The sequence below is a fragment of the Apium graveolens genome, chromosome 1 (genome assembly GCF_009905375.1).
Source record: "Apium graveolens cultivar Ventura chromosome 1, ASM990537v1, whole genome shotgun sequence".
In the NCBI taxonomy this organism is placed as follows: Eukaryota; Viridiplantae; Streptophyta; class Magnoliopsida; order Apiales; family Apiaceae; genus Apium; species Apium graveolens.
The window spans coordinates 88,037,442-88,058,169 of NC_133647.1; the positions used below are offsets into that span (position 1 = coordinate 88,037,442).

Consider the following 20,728-nt stretch of genomic DNA (forward strand, 5'->3'; position numbering starts at 1 on the left):
TCAAAGAAAGGCGTGCACATCTCAAATAAATCGGTATGTTTTCTACTTTTATTTATTTTGGTCCCCCCCATATTAGATTCCTGGTTCCGCCCCTGATCGAAACACTATTCTTTAATAAAATAAAGAATATTATTTAATATAATAAGCGGAGTCATAAGTCGTCGAATAAATATTCAAAATAATATTCATTAAATAAATAAGTGGAGTCATAAGTCCTCGAATGAATATTCAAAATAATATTCATTTATAATATAAAACTATCGAATAAAAATTATTCGTTTAATAGTTTTGAAAACTATATATATATATATAATATACTCGGGAACATCGCCTCCCGGTTTAGGAAAATGTTCAACTCTGGGTCCCCTATACTAAGGGTATACGCAAGTACTGCTTATCTCTAGCATATGTATTATGCAGTTTATAATCAATTGAATCAACAATGAGATATCAAGATTACGAAACCGGCATGCATATATATATATATCATATCAACATGGTCCAATATATCGCAAGACCTGCTAATAACAACCATGCACTTATCACAAGATAATGCACAAATAATTATATACATCACAACAAAAGTATAACGGGTAGAAAACTTGCCTGAGTGTTCTGGGATAGACTTAAGATTAGAGTGGGTCCGGTAACCTATGAACAAGAACATAATCCAGAATTAGACCACGGTCGCTTAAGAAACTAGTCAAAGCTTACTCATACACTAACGGTCGCTTACACGCTTAACGATTTGCGTTAATCGCTTGCGTACCCTCGGCTACACCAATTTTAATAAATTAACTATTATGAATTTTAAGTCGAATCTTTCGTGAATACTCTAACAACTGCCTAACCCACCTTACATAATTGTTTCGTAATCCAATTAGTCTTTTAAGGGCCTTAAACAAGGTCTCAAAGTAAAGAGAGGGGTAAAGGTTCGTTCGCGAAACGCCGTTACTTAAAATGGTTGTTTCTCCTAAACCGCACATCGGAACCAAGCGATCCACATATCAAAACAAAGTTTATGACACGCTCTAGCTAAAAATGGCAATGTTACAGATTGGTTGTTGAGTTTTCTGTCCTGAACACTAAGAACAAGCAGTTGAATAAAAACGGGCATTACGACGGCTATGTTTACGCGATTACCAATGTTTAAACTACTCCAATTAACCACCAACCAACTCATAACCATCAATACAACAAAACTTCACCTAAACCATACTACATCAGTCCATAACCTCCAAGTTTTTCAACTCAAACAACCACAATCAAGACCTATGAACTATTATTAAGTTTCAATTACCAAAACACTTCCAAATCAAACCAAACTACTAATAATCACAATCCATACTTCTCATTTCACAAAACCAACCATTAAACTTACTAAAAAATAAAGTAAAGGCTAGGGTTTGAAGTTTATACCTTCCTTGGTAGGTGTTAAGTTTCTAGGAAGCCTTAGGGAGCCTTAATCTAACCTCTTACAAGCTTGATCTTTCCAAAGAAATCAAGAACACAAAGTTAGGTTTTGAAGTTTCTAAAAGTCCGATTGAAAGAACTGTAAAAATGAGGGTCTTACCATGCTTATTTGGACGAGACTTGTGAATAAGAGTTGTAGGACATCGCAATACCTTTCCAACGAGCTATAGAACACAACATTTGAGTGATTTTTGAAGGAGATATGGCAGTTTTAACTATCTGGGTTTGTTTTGGCCGAGAGCTTTTGTTCTTGGAAGCAAAAGTCAACTTCTAATTTTTGTGTTTTATGATATTTTCTTGGTTGCTTCTCCTTTTTGTCTTGGCAAATATTTTAGATTTTTACCATGGTAAATTTTACATGGCCCAAAATCAACCAACAAAACAAAACCCCTTGTCATGCTTATGTCATCTATTTGCCACATGTCTTTGTCTTTTGGTTTGATGATGTCATAATACCTTGGATTCTTGTACAAACTTATCTCTTGGTTGCGTATTTGTTTTACGGTTCGCTTAACTTTGTTCTCGTTCGTCGTTTGAGTGATTATATCCGGGATCTTATTACTTGGGTTCCCCTAAACCTTTCTCAATATTTTATATTCCTTTTATGATCCTCTCTTATAATCCTTGAATTTAAATCCTTTTAATCATGTTACCTTATACTCAATTTTTTCGATATCTGGTGGATTTTCAGGAAAAATCAAAGTGTTCGAATTTTGATTCTGACGATCTTTACATACACTCATTTACTTTATGGAATACTAATACGATCTTAGAATTTCCATAACAGTACTCCTACATAGTGTGGTCTGATAATTTTCCTTAATCAGCATCATCAGCAAAAAGTTATTATTCATCAGTGTTTCAAAAATTCCAAAAATTGGGGTTATTACAGTATAAGTACTCCAAGTGGGAGTGTTAACTAACTAAAGCAGTGCTCTTTGTCCAAAATCTCAACCAAGACAATTACTCCCTCCCCCCTAAAAAAATTGTGTTCTCTAATGAACCCCCCAACTGATGCTTACACCTGCTGCTGTCATGTCAAAGAATTGTAAGTATTGGTTCATTTATTTTTTTAATTTTTTTAGGATTTTTTTATCTATGTTCCACTTAAGTTCCCTCTTTGATGGCCATATTTATTATCTATTATATATATATATATAATAGAGCAACTAGGGGGTTCATTGCAACATTTTATTCCTTGTAAAATTATTAAAATACCCCTCATAATTATATATGTTAATAACTTTTCATTTAATATACACGTATTAATTACAACTAATGTGAATGTATTGATTATCCTAACTCATCATTACATATATTTATTAGCACTTCATCATTTAAAACAATTTATAACTATATATATATATATATTACATCTATCTTAATCTATCTTAATCTATCTTAAAACTGAACATAACAATTTTAAAAATTTATTATTTTGAGTGAATATATTAAATTCAAAGACGATTATTAAATAAAAATAGGTCAGTGTATTAAGACTTCAGCGTGAAGAGTACAAATTATTATTATATGAATGGTACAAGGAACTATTAAAAAAATCATAGTTGTCATCATACGACCAAAACTAAACATAGACAAATATTAGATCGAAAGATATACGTGATATAATACTGAAAGTTTTAAACGTATATAAATGTAACCAATATAGAACTTTAATGTATATAAGAAAAATAGTTGAGCAAATTTGTGGGGTCATTAATCTTATGACACATACTCTTCGGATATTAATAATCCCACAATACGAAAATTTCAGGGTGACGAGCATAAATTATTTTTAGGCGAATATTATAAAAAACTATTATAAGAGAGCATGGTTGTCATCATACGACTGAAACGAGACATAAACAAATATTAGATCGAAAAATATATGTGATATAATGCTAAAAGTTTTAAACACATTTATATATAACAAATACTGAACTTTCATTTATATAAGAAAACAGTTGAGCAAATTTGCAGGATTATTAATCGTATGACACGAACTCCTTGAAGATAATTAATCTCACAATACATATTTTCGCCAAGATCAATAATCATGTAACTTATTTATCATACAATTTATTCGTATTTTGAACAAACCCGTGCTTTGAACGGGTTAAAGAGCTAGTTACTTAATATAATATAATGGACCCATGTTACTATGGCCCCCCCTTAATTTGAATTTCAAATTAAAGTGTTGATTGTGTGTATGTATGATGAACAATAGATTAACACTAAGTTATTACAAGGTTGTTTTCAAGCTTTATTAACTGGAACCGAATAATGAATGAAAAGATAAACCACCGATAATGGGAAGCAGCCCTCTTCTCTCTCCCCCTTGTGAGTTTAGTTTTTGCACATTTGTATGCATTTTTTGTATCCCTTGTGAGCTTTTGATTATAGTTCAATATAAATGTCCAGTGATTAATAGTCCATTGATAATTATAAACATCTGTTCATTTAAATATGTTAAGTTCATGTGAAATGAGGTATTATATTCATACGATCATAGTGGATATGATCTCAAGGAATGTGGATTTTAATAAGCATTTGTTTTTTCAAAAGTAAATTGTCAAAATTTTATAATAATTGTTGAAATTATAAATTGGACATATAGTAATGAATGAACAAGCTTTTAATCATTATAGACATTTATGGTTCGTTATATATGTTAAGTTCATGTCAAATGAGGTATTATATTCATACGATCACAGTGGATTTGATCGCAAGGTTTGTGTATTTTAATAAGCATTTGATGTTTCAAAACTTCATGTCATAAGTTTATGAAGTTGATGCAGTATTTTAATAAGCTCATGATTTCATACCAGCAATTTAAAATGTGCAAGAGGACCCTAATATACTGACTCTTACAAGTGGAAGGGTGACATCATTCCACGGTATCACTATTTCTAAACTATAGCCTATTGTCATAAGCTCAATTATTTTGTTCTCTTACCAACAACTATAATTTTTACCATCTTCTGCTCAGAGGAGATTGATATATGCAATTACTCACCCACAAAATTCTATATAAACTACGACCATCACATCATGCATCAGCCATATAATTGTAAGTCCTTATCGCTCTTTTTTTATTCTACGTGGTAATATAAGTGAAAGTAAATTGGGATTTATGACAAAGCTACATAATTCACCCAATCTTAGGTCAAAATGACCAAATTTCTGTCAAAGCAACTTCTCTTTGAAAAGGAAAACATATCAGCAATATACACTCCTAGATGTGAAAGAACTATGACCTGCATTCATAGAGGTCAGAAAACCTAAGTCCATGGTTCTTGCAATACTTTTTCATTCTATGAAAGGTACTCCAAGTAACCATTTACATTTTGTAGGATGAGGTCATTAGTAAGGCCACCATTAACTACATTGATGAGAGTAAAAACTGGAAAATCACTGCTTGCACCTCTTTCCACAAGAAAATTGAAATGGACAAGGACATATATTTGTGCAATATATGCAAACGAGTTATTCCTTACCCAAATAAAAGGTATATAGTTGATGAAGATATCAAACCTAAGTCCTATTAGTCAACTAACTATACTATATGGGTGTACAACTTTAAGATCCACGCTTCAATATCAGATTCAAGCGGTCATGTCATGTTATATTGCTCGACAGAGATGTAAGAAGACTGATGTGTTATATATTGAGTGCAACACATATGGGGAGGGGTAAATGTGTTTTTATTGATTTTTAGGCTTTTTCAAACTGTTTAGATATGGTGGACAAAGCAGTCTAATTTGTAGAGATATTGTGTTTGACAAAATTAATAAAGCATGCACAACAAATACGGTATTTTCAAAACTCACTTAACTTTGTATTAACATTAAGTATGTATTGCTCCAAAATCCTGGGTTCTTAAGAATATAAGAACTCAACTTCTCCCTTGAAAGAGTACAAGAAAATCTAGATATGTTTGTTATACTTTAAAACAAAGGACCAATATTTAATTTATAGATTAGTAAACACAGGTTTACACAACATGCAATAAGATGTACAAAACTCTACTTTAAGTTATAAAGCTTTTCATTTCTGGCTTAATGAATCTTTGCAAATCATGCAGGTCTGTGACTTTCCTTTGTCAGTTAATCTTCTCCCTTGATCTTGCACTCTTCAAACTGCTTTTGTAGACTTCTCAATCTAAGTGATTAGATCGTTTGTTGATTGATTATCTTGAATCTTTAACTTGTCTGCATCCTATACTTGAGGTTTATATCGAGATCTCCAGTTTATTGTATAGAGAACTGACATCTCGATAAATATAATGGTTTATCGAGATCTCTGAGTTCTCTATAAGTGTTTTGACTTGTCGAGGTCTCTGATTTCTCTATAAGTGAACTTGAGTTCTCCAAATCTCTGTATTTAGAAATGATTTGTCGATATCTATGAGAACTTTATATGCATTTTGAATGTCGATATCTCTGAGATCTTTAATGAGAAGTTGACTTGTCGATATCTCCAATATTCATATCGTCATTTTGACTTGTCGATACCTCTGAGTTCTCTATATGCAGAAATGACTTGTCGATATCTCCAATCTTCATATCTTCATTTGACTTGTCGATATCTCTGAGACTTCTCTATAAGCCATTTTAGACTTCTCGATAAGTCATTTTGGAGTTCTCGAATGACTTTCTATATAACTTGATCTGTGACTTGTAGATATTTTGACTTAGAACATTTTTCTTAAAACATATATATTCAGCTCCAAACTTCTTCACCTTTTCTCTGAGGCATTATATAATGACGTTACTTTAAACAATAGTCTTGGAAAAAACCCAAACATAAAATTAGGCCTCAACCGTTATACTCCTAACCAGCTAAAACTAAATCAACAATTAATGTTTCATACAAATGTTACCAACTATTTAATATTAGTTTTCAAAATTTTGCTATTCTGTCCAAATAGTTTGCTTTTAATATTATTTATGGACAAAAAAATTTACATCACCCGTTGATTGGTTTTAAAAAAATATATTAATTTGCTTAGGTACTCTCAACTTCTTTTTCACCACAAATATTTGATCAGTAATTTTTTTCACAAAAAAAGTAAACGAATGTAATGAAAATTAGCGGAAAATTTACGTTTTATTAAAAAATTATAACCCTAACCATGCATAGCGGGCATAAAATCTTAGTTTATATATAATGTGAAACCGGTTGAAATTGCAAAATACAAATGAGAGTATATGGAACACTTTATTGTATTGTTATTAAGTATTGTTCGGCATTAGGGATGGCAATCAGGTCCGTCGAAACGGGTTTAGTAAAAACCAAACCCGAACCCGAAAAAACCCGAATCACTACCCGAACTCGAACCCGAACCTGTCGAGTTTTTTCGGGTTCGGGTTTATATCTCTACCAAATTGTACCTTAATTTCCACAAAATCTAGTGAAAGATTACTATGATCTGAGTTGAGCAAAGTGTTCGTATATCTGATGATATTGAAATTTTTGAGGTTGAATAAGAGGGTTCATAGAAAATATTGAATCATTCTTCTAAGAATAAAATAATTGATGAAATAATACAACAATCTTGGTGTTTAGTATACTTGTATCGAACATGCTGTTGAAAACATGTTTAATGATAATAGTACAATAATATTAGACTTTAATGCAATAATTTGTAAAAGGTAGAATTTTTTAGTAATAATATTAGTAATATATGATAATATATTATATCATTACTTTCAAAATATAAAATATTATTCATATATTAATACAGGTTTCAAATCGGGTGCGGGTGCGGGTTCGGGTTCAGGTCGGTACAAAATGGGTTTTGGGTCAGATTCAAAACGATATGCCTTAAACCCATCCGACCCGAAAATGATTTGGGTTTAAACATCAAACCCGAAACCGTATCTAAACCCGAAATATTCATATTTGGTAAAACCCGATTGAATTGGTACGAATCGATACGGATAGGGTATCCATTGATTCGGTACAAATTGCCTCATATTCTGCATATATGCATTTCCAATGTTTTAAGTTCATGTGAATCAGCACTTTTCGTTTCTGATTAACTTGACGATTTTTCTAAAATGAGTTGTTTGTCAATATCATGCATCTTAACAAGTTGTTTATCAATTTCTGTCCAGTTTGAGTTGTTGCTACAGTCGCCAATTTGGAGGTGAGGTTGTTGGGGAACTTTGCTACCAGGGACGTTTATGGATTTGTTGGTGCTAGCAACAGCAAATTAGACATGGGCAATGCAGCAACAGCAAATTAGACATGGGCAATGCAATAAGTTCGCTCTTTGTTAGAAGGCCGGATAACGGGGTAGAACAAGGACCTCATGGCATGATTACATTCTCTAAATCATGAGCAGGTGTACCACTAAATTTTGTGCTCTGCATGGACATTTCCCTGGATTGGTAATGGTGTCAATGGCACCTCTGCACATAAATGTTTCTTGTCAATCACATTTCCTTATATTTTCTGCTTAGTCCAAAATCTCTAGTGTTATAGGGAGAATTTCGTATAACAATGTTGTGGAGGTTAATGGGCAGAACAAAGATCAAGGACGGTGTTTGAGGGCGGAGGAAGGTTGTTTGGTGGTAGCTGAGCTTGTATGTGGACTCCTTAAGAAAGAATAGGGTTTGTTATTCTCTGTCAAGTGTCGACTCATGTCTCATACAAGTGCCTACGTACCCTATTTATAGGGATCAAGCCTCACGTAGTTCTTGGGGAACAAGTCACGTAGGCTAGGGTTAGGACTCTTCAGCCCGTGCAGCCCAAGCCCACGATAAAGTCAGGCCTTCAGCCAATTAGTCACGTAAATCTCGATCGGCTCCACACGCTTCCTACAATCTCGCGGCATCTCCGCAATCCTTCCCGTGATTGTAGGAACAACCCGTGTCGACCCCGAAATCTACGAGCAACTCAGTCATCTATGAGTCACTTTCCATGTTGCACACAAAGTCTTTCGATGCGGCCCGGCCTGGTCACCTCGGCCCGCACCGCCTTCAAACAATAAATATAATGTTACCTCTGTTTCTATAAGATGTGGGCTCATGAGCTCAGCCCGCGTGTGGGCAGCTAAGCCCACCTCGCATGAAGGCACCTGAGCCCACCTCGCGTGGGCACAACCAAGCTCAGCTCGCATATGAGAGCCCAAATGACAAATGTGAGCTCACCTTACATGTGTGAGCCCAGCTCGCATGTCCTCACTTGAGCCCAGCTCGCATGTTTGAGCCCAGCTCTCATGTCATGAGCCCAGCTCTCATGTAATGAGCCCAGCTCGCATGTTACGAGCCCAGCCCGCATGTGCTGGCCCAAGTCATATAAATCCATGGTTCTAGCCCACACACGAGAGTCCAGCTATTTAGTACACCCACAGGGACCTGTTTAGGGCCCATGGCCGAAAGCGGGCATAACATCTAGCTACTAAAACTAAAAGGGATGACAACACTGACTTAACAAAGCGATCCACCTAAAGTGTGCATCCAGAAATAAAAATTGAAAACAAAATAGTATACACAACAACTTGTGTTTCAAGATAACAATAAGATGAAATTTTACGATATTCTCACAGAGAATTAAGAATCTTGTTGCTTGGACTTCTTATCGACATGTGTTTTTCCCTCACCTTTTGTTGTAGCTTCACTACGCTCCCTTTTTTAATCCTTTGGATTTGTTAGGCAACGGCACACTTCCAACCTAGTCACACAAATATAAAAGATTAAAAAGAGAGAATTTGAAGACATACTTCATTGATAGATCAACATCTTCATCCTATTATTTGTGAATGATTCTTCATTAAAAAAAATTGTCATTTCACTCATCCGTTGATCCCGAATATAAACTTTTCAAATTTTGCTTCAATTACGTCACGACTAACATTTTGATCCGGAATATAAACTTTTCCGATTTAGCTTCAATTACGTCCCAACTAACATTTTTCTCCTGATTCAAAAACCGAAACAAAAAAAAATTGATGTTAAAAACAAGGCACCGGATGGAGATAAAAAGGTGAGCATTTACACAAATAGGTAAATATTGAGGTCAAACCTTTCTCATTTTCTATTCGTGAACAGTTTTCATAGATTGATTCCTTAACTTTTCATCAGCAAAATGATGTCTTCTAATAACCAAATCCATGGATGAACCAACTTCTACCAACTCCATCCTTGGCACTATGGTACCAAACTTTTTCATTCTCAGTGCAGAATGAGTGAAAAATAACTAAGTTGAAAGAGACAGAGTCCTCATACCACTTTTTTTTTGGATTTGAGCTTTAATATTAACACAAATACATCCAAGATCCTTTTTAAACATTCTGACCAGAGGCCTCGTACCACTTCTCTTTTGGAAGCAGAATCTCAGAACAGTGTAAACACGTTTCGAATCATTCAGCTTCATTTAAGGATCTCTGCAGTTCTTTTTCCAAGCTCGCATTTTTAACTGCAAACACCGAGGATGGACTTCTGAACTGAAGCATCAGGAGCTACATTCATCTGTTGAATAAAGGATTCAACTTCACCATGTCTGCCTAAGCGAGCAAGAATATCAACCATGCACGCATAATGCTTAATCGACGGAATAATCCCATAAGCATCAGACATTGCATAGAAAATCTTCCGACCTTCTTCAACCAAGCCCATATATCTGCAAACAGAAAGAATGCCCAAGAAAGTGACCCCATCAGGCGAGACGCATTTATCTAACATATTAATAAAGACCTCTAGAGCTTTTTCTCCTTGCCCACAGTTCGCGTATTTACAAATGAGTGTGTTCCACAATACAGTATCATGTGATTCCATGCCGCTAAAGATCAACTCAGCCTCCTCAATGGAACCACATTTTCCATACAACTCAACAAGTGCACTAGCAACAACTACATCACCTAAATTCCCAGACTTGATTGCATATGAATGTAACGACCTCCCATTAACAAGACTCGCAATTCTGGAGCACGCCTTCAAGCAACTGGAAATCGTAAATTCATTCGGTATAAATCCTTCCTTTTGCATTTGACAGAAGCATTCAATGGCCTTCTCCTCTTGACTATTTTCTACATAACCAGCTATAATCGCCGTCCAAGTGATGAGATCTTTCGTATACAATCTGTTAAAAATACCTTCCGCATCTTCCATACAGCTACACTTGGCATACATGTGAACGAGGGCAGTCCCTATGTTGTTATCATTGCTAAGGCTGTCTTTAATAATATATGCATGCACCTGCCTTCCAAAGTTGATATCTGCGAGGCTAGAACATAGTTCCACAGTACTGATATACGTGGATGTGCTAGGAGTGTAACCTTCAACAAGCATCCGCTTGAATATTGGAATCCCTTGATCAAAAGTTCCCTTGTTATTGAATCCAGACAAAAGGCTATTCCATGATACAACGTCTCGGTGGCTCATACCACTAAAAACATGGTAGCTGTCTTTAAACAATCCTAGCCCCAAATACATTGTGATCATTGCATTGCAGATCACATTATCAGTTTCAAAACCATATTTGTAAACATAGGCATGGATTGTTTTACAGTACAAAACACCCAGTCGGGTTGCAACACTAGCCAGACTAGCCACTGTATATTGATTAGGAGACAAACCAGCACGCTTCATCGAAGAAAATAGTTCAGCCGCTTCATATTCCCTTTCGTTTTGTGCAAGGCAATCAATCATTGCACTCCATGTCACGGTATCATCACACTTTAAATTAGAAAACACTAATAGCGCATCATCTACCAATCCGCACTTAGAGTACATATCAACAAGACTACAACCTAAAAACTCTGCAGATTCACACCCAATTTTAAGAGCAATACAATGTAGGACTTGACCGGTAGTCAAGTCACCTGACTTCACACATCCCTTAAGAACAGTACACAACGTAAACTTATTAAACTTGATTTCAGGTTCATTCACACTGCAAAACAACTTCAAAGTCTCTGTAATCTCACCCAACTCAGTATATCCATTAAGCAAAACATTCCACAACACAGCATTCCGCTCAGGCATCGAATAAAAAACTTCAACCGCATTCACTAATTCCCCACATTTCGCATAAAGATCAACAAGACACGGCCCAACAAATCCATCTCCCAAAAAACCAACTTTAATCACCTCATTATGCACTTGCACACCAAACCTCAAATCCAACTTTATAACACACCCCTTCAACACACTCGAAAAACAAAACTCATTAGGCCTAATACCTTCCCTCCGCATCTCACGAAACAAATTACCACCACGACCACATTCCAACCCCTCATTCACATACCCCGAAATAAGCGCAGTCCACGACACAACATCTCTTTTAGGCATTTGATCAAGCACCTTACGCCCACAACTCAAAAACCCACATTTAGCATAGAAATTAATCAAAGAAACCCATACATGAGGATCTAAAACAACCCCACATTTCAAAATAAACCCATGAATCCCCTTACCCTTTTTCACAAACCCACTTAAAACACAACTTTTTAACTCCTTAGAAAACAACTGGAGCGTCTGTTTTGTTTCTAAAACCTCATTGTTCTTAACTTTTTCTGTTAAATAACTAGTTGTATTAAGCAATTTATAGCTAACTGATTTGATGGGTCTGTTCTTGATTAGATACATACAAAATGTGTATGTATAATATATCGTCACTTGGGTTTTACATGTAGCTACTGAAGTATGGGAGATTGGTCGAAACTTCAGGAACAAGTTTTTGTAGCATGTAATAACAGACTTTAATACTGTTCGAGTGTTTTGTAATAAAACAGGAATTATTATCTTTTTTAAAAGACTTAATAACATTAAAATATATAGCGCTATACTTATCCGCGTCCAATAATTGTGTTTGGTTAGGGTGAATGAAATGAAATGGAACGGAACGAGATTTTAAGTGGAAAATGTTTAAATTTTCTAAAATTTTCATTCTTTCACGCATTACATTCCTAATCACCTACATTATAATTAAACACCCCAAATTTGAGATGGAATGCTCCATTCCTATTAACCCTATATTCTTCACAATTCTTATCCTAACAATTTTGTCCATCTAATTATTTTTTTCAAATCTTCCCTCCAACTCCCATTTAATTCATTTAATTACATCCATTACATTCTATTCACCCCAATCAAACACAACCTTGAATTCTGCCTTTTAACCCGAACGATATGAGATTTCGTACCCTTTAATTCTTTTTACCATTATTCGTATAAAAGACATTACCCTCCGAGTTGTATAGTTATGGGTCAAAAAATACATTTTTTATAACTTGACAGAGAAAATGTACATTTTTTTTACATATTTGTTGTATATATTAGCCCTTCAAATATATCATAAATCTTTTTAATCCCCAAAGTATACAAAAAAGGATATCTTTTGACCCATAAAGGTACAACTCAGAGAGAGTAAAATGTTCTTTTTGCCTTTTTTATTTATATCGGTAACGGTAAAAAAGGTTAAAGGGTACAAAATCTCGTATCTTAGAGGTTAAAAGTTACGAGTTCAAATATTTGAAATTGATAGGTATAAAACTATATAATTTAAGGAGCAAAAATTCATTAAACCTTTTTAAAAACATAGTATTTTTTGATTGGTTTCTATTTTTGACCAACATAGCTTATTGCTTATACTCCATTTTGACGGAATTTAGAATTACGAAATAAAAAGATTTGAATATAATAATCGTGACTTTTGAATATGAAAGCGGTTACGACTTGCGAGTACAAAAAATTGATTATCAAGGCACAAAGTGAAAATAGAAAAAACATATATTTGCATATACAACACATAATTTTACAAACTGAAATCAAATGTTTGTAATTTTTGTACAAGAAATTAAAAGAATGATAATCTGGCTTTGCATGCCTTATTACAAGGGGCTACATGATTTGTAGGAACACATAACAATAAATTATTACATAGAAATTTACAAATAAAGAGAATTATTACATAGAAATTTACAAATAAAGAGAATTAAATTGACACACTGTTGGGAATGCCCTTGCCAGTTAGGCCCCCTTCACTAGTAGGATATAACAATGTATAAGGCACTTCAACTGGCCCAACCCTGTTCTTAAGTTTCATGTCATTGTTCATCTCTGTTATTTTCTCCTCAATTTTTCTCAACTTGTGTCCAAATATCTCGAATGCCTTTAATGGCTCTGCGTCCTTAGTCCATTCAGCATTGTCTCTTTGCCCGAGGTAGATTTCATCCGAAGAATGCCTAGAAAGAATCTCTATCAAAGAAATGCCAAGCAGTGTTTGGAGTTGAGCTGTGATTGTTTTTAAGAAAGCTCTGTCAGGGTCTGACTTAAGTTCTTCGAACTCAGGAGTGCCAGGTTCAGGCATGAGTCTCCTGCTTATGGTAGGTCTGTTTGGCAAGTAACCTGCGTAAGGGAATTGACCAAAATTGACAGCTGCATGGAGAGCAGAAGCTATCCATATGATAATTGTGCACGAGTCTATCAGCTCTTGTCGAGTTTGCATTTTTGGCCACCAGGGTTCATTTTTCTTGTCACCGTGTCCTTGTTCTCGGACTTCTTTCCACCAAAATTGAAGTTCACTGTCATTTTGGACAACGTCGTCGGTCTTGTAGTAAACGTTGCAGTAATCTTCAACCCATGTTTTTATTGCTGACCATATCTCAAGCCCGTCCACCGCATATGGATAATCCTCAATTACTAATCGGACACCATGACTTGAGCTTGAATCCTTAACTGCCATTCCCCTGAATAAATCAAACAAAATTAGTTCACTAACTTTTAAATAGTATGCTGTACTAATTTGCATTAATGTGTAAAACTTGCGGTTTTGTTTGTTACTTACCTCTTCATGAGTTCAATTGGAAGTGCTTGTTCTGTAAAGTTCCAACTTTTGTATACCAGAGAAGACATTTCCATAGCATATGGTCCTGGAAAGACTGTCTGCTCTAAAATTCCACCGCCATTAATAAGAATCTGCCTACCAAATGCATTTATACTCATTGTGTCGCGGAAGTGAGGATGGAGAAGTTTATGTATCGGATGAAGGACACTTAGCTGCCTATTCGTTGCAATTACAAATGGCTCAATCACTGCATGCGTATTCAACCTGTAAACAAAAATCAGTCAGTAAAGATTTGAAAAAAGGAAAGAAAAACTTTCCTACGTGCACACACTAATAAACACAGTTTTCGTGTACCAGTGGCTAATGAGCTGATGGACGCCAGAGTCATTAACTGCAACATAGGCTTTAGCCAACTGCCAAATGGTACCCTCAACGGTACCATCTTCAGCGGGAGTGTATACTTTGCTTATAACTCCATATTGATCTCCTTCTGGATGCGGCAAACTTAGTTCAATCACTAGGGGTTTTAGTGTTCCATCTTCTTTCAGGTAAAGAAGTGTCCGCGTAGCATAAATCTTTGTGAAAGTTGCATTTATTCTTCTCATGTATGGAATCAACATATCATGATGATTTAATATGAATAGCCTATTAGCATGTATTGCCTGTTCAGATAGAAAAAAAAAGCATTTAGTGATCATTGCCAGTTCCTTAAATTCCCTAGCAATATACAACTGCAATATACATGTCAAATATATTAATGCTAAGAATCTGAGTTCAAAAATTTACCTGGTCTACTGTTAAACCATCTAGGCTATTTTCAATGTGATCTCTCGTAATTGAACTGCTGTGATCACCATATATCCTGGGGTCCAGAGTACTTGTTGGTGGGAACTCCTGAAAGAATAAACTGGTGTGAAATAATGTATAACATAATGATTCGAGGTGCATTTTCTTTTTCAAGTTTTTAGTGTTTCATATTATTTACTAGGAACTAGACGGACAAAAGAGTATGTAGAATGGTAGATGATTTGATTTAAGGCAAGCTTACCTTTAGAAGAGAGATTTTAACAGGGTTAACTCCAGCCAGCATTTCTCTAGCAAATTCTTCATCAGTTCTCCAAGCAGACTTGTCCTCTGTCAGAAAATCAGCAACAAATTAAGGAACATGAAACACAAAATCTATTAAACAATTGCCTATATCTGATTCAGGTTTAGATAAAACTGTGGACAGTGTTTTGTAATCCGTACCTTTTATAACCTTGGGCATGGGGAATCTAGCATATCCCTCACCATCAGTTCGAATGAGTTCTTTTAGCAATTCAAAAGGTATTTTTTCCTTGACATTGTCAAGTAAAGGGCCCTCAGGTAGCTTGACTCCTCCTTCATAGAGTTTTAGCACATCTTCAAACGTGTCAAACTCAGTAGGCGTGCTGTCAGCCAAAGCTTCAAACTCAGGTAGAAGAACTTGAGCAATGGATTTCAATGCATAAGCAAGAAAATCTGATAACTTCAAGTGTCCGAATTGTTCATCTCTGGGAACATATATGTTTAAGCTCATAATAAGTGGCAAGCGACTCTCAGTTTTAGCATCTGTCAAGTTACAAACAATATTGTATTCAGTATACATGTTTACATTTACTCAATATAGTCTTGTATGCTTATCTTCGTTTTGTTTCTGAGGATGATTGTTTGATAGCTAAAATTAACATTTATCATGCAACTTAACGTGAACGTTAGAATAGAAAAGTTATAATCGAAATTTAAGAGAAAGTAGTTGACCAAACCTGTTTTTGCTGGTGGTCTTCCTGTTCTTCCACGACGAGGATAAGGGTACTCGGAAGAGCCCCCGAGAACTGGCCTAGCATATTTAGGATCCTTATCAGGCTCACCCAAGTCATTATAATACGCATAATCGTACACTCTATCCCATTCTTCCAGCTTTCCACTTCCAGTTCCTCTTAAATTCACCAACTCTTCTTCTCTGTACTGGATTAATGTAGCCGGTGTTTCACTGGGAAGGTATGTCTGTACAATAAAATTCAGAAACTTGTTTAGTCACATTATCACTCAACTTATACTTTTCGATTATCATATGAAAATATGATGTTAACATATAATAATAATGGAACATGAAAGATAATGACCTGATTTGTGAAGAAAACACGATCAGTTTTGTACTTTTCAGCTGGATAAACCCAAGAATTGCAATCAAAATGAATGTTACCATGGCCCGGAACATTTTGAAGAGTAAGTGTCTTAAGGTAAAATTCGCTGTGGTGAAAGTTTCTGATGAGGAATGCCCCGGGCAATCCGATGTCTTCCTCCCAATCAAATGTACAATCAAAAGCTGATTCACCAGCAGCCAGAGGTGTGACTGTTGTGATCCAGTCTTCCAGATATGCTGGTTTTCCAAGTTTCCCTCTCAATCCCTTATCTGCAACACAAAAAACAAAACATTGTTCTTAACAACAAAAAACTAATAATCTTAGCTACTGCACAATACTAGTACTAAAATGCAAAATGTGGAGATACATGGCTAATAACCTGAAGAATGACTATTCACAGCACTAATGAGCTGCAGTGATACTTTCTTGCCAAACAATTCATGAACACGATCAAGGATCGAAGCATTGAGGTCATTGAAGTCTAGCACATTTTTCTTCATCAACACAACTCTTCCCCGAAAAGTCTTCTTTGTTTGGTCGTTTTCTCCTTTGATAGCCTTGGAAATCTTCTGAAACATGTCCATATCACTGTCAAGTTTCAACTAAGAAATGAGTTTATAGAACAGTAACTAGTAATGTAATTGCTTATGAATCTAAGAATGCAGTATTAATGTTTGTTGGTTTTGAGTTAATGGTGAGAAATGAACAACATGGTATGATGGTATTTATATACATTTTGGAGTTGCCTAGATTGAACATGTCATGAATTCCCAGAAGCTTCACTTTTTCAGCTAAACTTTACTTATTGGAAATATTCTTACTTTAAAAATCGTTATGTCAACATCACAACATGCAACTAAATCATTTATTTACCCTAAATTTGAAAATTGAACCTCGAGCTCGAATTATATTTTTATAAATTGTCAGATCTAAACTTTTCCGCGTTATGAGTTAGATAATTGATAATCCTTATGCTTTCTCTAAAGTCAAATGGTCATTTGATATTCATGTAATTCATTTGGCATTTCATAACGGTACCATTTCAAAGTATTCCTTAATATACTCTTCCATATATTTATTTGTTTTCCAAAATTTTGTTATAAATTACAAAATTTCATTTCTTTAGTATTTGTACTTATTTATACCTCCTATGTGTACATGGAGGGTAAAAGTTCACAAATTATTCTCAAAATAAAAAAGAATCTGAAAATAAAATTTTCCCATAATCACTAGAAAATATATAATAATATGTTTCAAAGTAAGTGCATCTAAACACTTGACAAATGCTTAGAGTAGTATTTCTAATATCAAAGTTAGGTTGGCAGTATTAATATAATAAGTTATTATCGCATTCAATTAGAAAAAAAACTAGTGGTAAATAAATAATAAAGTAAAACGTTGAATAAATTTAATTATTTAAGCACGAGGTGGCTTAAAATTATTTAATACACTACTACCAAGTAGAATATTAAAGTTATCGGATACAAATCCACATCGACAGTAGTATTACATGTCAACTTGTGAGCTGAACGTGGCCGCCTCAGCTTTGCATCGAAATCATTCCTCATGCATGTACGTATTCGTAAGTCGTAGTAATAATTTGAGTTTCTTCAAATTTAGTTTAGGTAGGGAGTGGTCAACTTTGTGTTTTGAAATACCCCCTAATCGATCCGCGGTGTAACTAGATGTTTTGAAATACTGGATGATGTAACTTGCATGCGTTGCTTTCACTAGGAGATTATATACTTGTATTGTTTTTTGTTCTTAATTACGTAAACTATTACTACTTGCGAATATAGATAATAGTATTAAATCTATTCCAAAGTCCAAAAGTATAGATCATCATCATCATTCCTCTCACCTCTATGCCCTGTCGTTCGGATAGATTGGACCGAATATGACAGGACAAATTATTGGGTTTCAAAGGGATGAACATTTAATTGTAAAAAATAAACGGCTATGAACATTTTTCCACCGCAGTCTTGCAATTTTGTTTCGACCCTCGTCCCATTTAGCCGAGTCACTGGAGAAATGTTTGAAAATTGACCGGATTTTTTTTTTTACAGTAGATCAGGGGATATGGGGTCATTATGTATGCAATGATCTCCAACTATTATATTATTATATTAAATCCTTACAACGGCGTTTTAGACCTAATACAATGCTGTTTGAGTATTGCGCCTGCGAACCCTACATTTACTCGCTAATACAAACTTTTATTTTCAAATATAATACAAGGCAAAGTATTGCATTAAGGCCCTAAAACAACCCTAAATTGCTAAAATACAAAACTAGACTATTGCAATAACTTCTAACATTAAGAAGATAATGTTAAATACAACCACGTAAATATAACCGAAGTCAAATTCAACCGATTTTAGTTGAAATTAAGGGCGCGGCAAAATACGACCGAAATTGGTTGTATAAAAATTTAGTGATATTTAGCAAGATCAAATTTAGCAATAAATTCGACAACGGTAGTTAAATTTAGCCGTGCTCGTAAATTCGACCGAATGTCGGTTAAATTTACCCTTGACAAAAAAATAGAGTGACTTTTCCCGCTTATTGAATTATCGGACACTCCTAAATATAAGCGATTTCGGACGAATTTAGTCTTCCCACATTTTCCCAATTTTCGGCGCCAAAACAGGTGGAATTTTCCCGGTCTGTTGTAAAATACACATTCTTAATGCAGTTGGTTTTAGGGCCACGTCACTGACATACATCAGCAATTTTAAATACTACCGAGGGCAGTAGAGAATATTTTGCAACCGACAGTGGTAGAAAATTAAATACGACCGCCAGTAGTGGAAAATTAAATACGACCGAAAGTTGTAAAAAATGAAATACGACTGTATTCAGTTGTATTTAGCCGCTTCCTATTTTATTCTGAATTCGGTTGAATTTAGTAGCTTCAAATACGACCGTATTCCGTTGTATTTAGCCGCTTCCTATTTTCTTCTCAATTCGGTTAAGTCTAGTAACTCCATTTTGACAACTCTACTGTCTTTTTTCTCTTACCAGCCACAATTATCCATTTGCTCCCCCATCTTCTCCCTTTTTCCACTCATTTTATATTTATGTGATCATCCATAATCATCAAGTAAGTATAATTATCTATTTTCATTTATTTTTTTTGTTTATATCTTTTCTTTGATATAATTCCCTAACTTTTATACATATAACTTGAATTTGTTGATAAATATTAATTGTTGTTTACTAATTTTTCCAATAGGATGATAAATAATGTAAAATATTGATATTGTTAATAGTTAATAATTACATGTATGTGCGCATTTGTAGATGACATCTGATCGTAATTGGATTGGTCATAACCGGTTTAATGAGGCAAAATATTTAACGGAAGAATATAAAGCCAGTATGGATAGATTCGTTGAATTTGCTATAGAACATAGCGAAAAAGAAGATAACGGTCTTATAAAATGTTCGTGCCGAGATTGTGGAAATAAGTACTTTAAGAAGCCTAGTACCGGTGTACGATCCCACTCAACCGGCTGTCCAAGATCTGCAGGTTTGTAATATATATGCAACATTTTCTCTTTCATTTTCTTGTATTTAATTATTACTTTCTTTAATTACGATATACAATAAATTTCTTGTTTTTAATTCTTGCAGGAAAAAATAAAAAAGATGCGAGTTGAATTGGGACTTGAGTTCGAGCTTCTTGAAGAACCAACATCCCCTCGGAGCCTAAAGGAATTTTATCAGAAAAAAGAGGTTTTTGTGTTGGTCTGGGCAAGATCCCCAAGAAAAGGAAGGATCAACCTTCATCCCCAAGTCAGTTTGGTTGAGCTTCTAGGCGCACGGGATGCAGCGCAAGTGACAAAAAAACAGAAGGTGGTGAAACAACAATCTGCAGTTGTTGTTCCAGATGAGATATACAAGATGTTGTCGGAGATCCTAGATGCAGTGTGGGAGATGGTTCGCTCTTTACCCACGCGTGAGGTGAAGCAAACCATTCTTGATGAGGAGGTGCGTAAATTAGCCTATGCTGCTATAACGACTCGTATACTTTTATATTATTTAAAAGTGTAATTATTAAATAAATAGTCAAATGAAATATGTGTTGTTAGATATATTTGATAATGTCATGGCTAATATGATTTATGTTTAGTTTTCAGATCTTACTTAACAGGACAAATCAGTACTTAACTGGGAATCAGTACTTATACGGGAAGTCAGGACTTAAGAATATCAGTACTTATATTATCAGGAGATAATCATCAGAAGTTGGATATCAGAACTTAAGTGCTGAAGGACGATCAGATAAGGAC

The 20,728-nt window shown here is 34.8% G+C and overlaps 2 protein-coding genes across 6 annotated transcripts; both read right to left on the bottom strand.

Annotated features, from left to right (window-relative positions):
- Window positions 1–7,641: 7,641 nt before the first annotated feature.
- Window positions 7,642–12,155, bottom strand: LOC141664972 (pentatricopeptide repeat-containing protein At3g09040, mitochondrial-like). 5 transcript variants are annotated; one of them, XM_074470943.1, is made up of 4 exons: window positions 9,505–12,155; window positions 9,335–9,399; window positions 9,083–9,153; window positions 7,642–7,889 (listed from the first exon to the last, which is right to left on the bottom strand). In XM_074470943.1, the coding sequence occupies exon 1, from the start codon at window positions 12,066–12,068 to the stop codon at window positions 9,894–9,896; it is 2,175 nt and encodes a 724-aa protein (XP_074327044.1). In that variant the 5' UTR covers window positions 12,069–12,155; the 3' UTR covers window positions 7,642–7,889; window positions 9,083–9,153; window positions 9,335–9,399; window positions 9,505–9,893. The 5 variants fall into 5 exon arrangements, with proteins under 5 accessions (XP_074327044.1, XP_074327033.1, XP_074327038.1 ...); XM_074470932.1 differs by having other exon boundaries at window positions 9,083–9,399; XM_074470937.1 differs by lacking the exon at window positions 7,642–7,889 and having other exon boundaries at window positions 8,947–9,153.
- Window positions 12,156–13,193: 1,038 nt separating this feature from the next.
- Window positions 13,194–17,126, bottom strand: LOC141664991 (putative linoleate 9S-lipoxygenase 5). Its single transcript, XM_074470954.1, has 9 exons — window positions 16,813–17,126; window positions 16,413–16,702; window positions 16,053–16,293; window positions 15,517–15,858; window positions 15,317–15,402; window positions 15,055–15,162; window positions 14,623–14,930; window positions 14,269–14,532; window positions 13,194–14,170 (listed from the first exon to the last, which is right to left on the bottom strand). The coding sequence occupies exons 1-9, from the start codon at window positions 17,015–17,017 to the stop codon at window positions 13,417–13,419; spliced, it is 2,598 nt and encodes an 865-aa protein (XP_074327055.1). The 5' UTR covers window positions 17,018–17,126; the 3' UTR covers window positions 13,194–13,416.
- Between the last annotated feature and the right edge of the window lie 3,602 nt (window positions 17,127–20,728).

What these genes read in the sequence shown, in the direction of transcription:
- LOC141664972 (XM_074470943.1), bottom strand. Translation starts at nt 12,068, where the DNA reads ATGTATCTAATCAAGAACAGACCCATCAAATCAGTTAGCTATAAATTG.
- LOC141664991 (XM_074470954.1), bottom strand. Translation starts at nt 17,017, where the DNA reads ATGGACATGTTTCAGAAGATTTCCAAGGCTATCAAAGGAGAAAACGAC. An exon ending in AAGACCACCAGCAAAAACAG is followed by an intron (nt 15,859 to 16,052) that starts GTTTGGTCAACT and finishes GTAACTTGACAG; the next exon opens with ATGCTAAAACTGAGAGTCGC. An exon ending in CATCAGCTCATTAGCCACTG is followed by an intron (nt 14,533 to 14,622) that starts GTACACGAAAAC and finishes TTTTGTTTACAG; the next exon opens with GTTGAATACGCATGCAGTGA.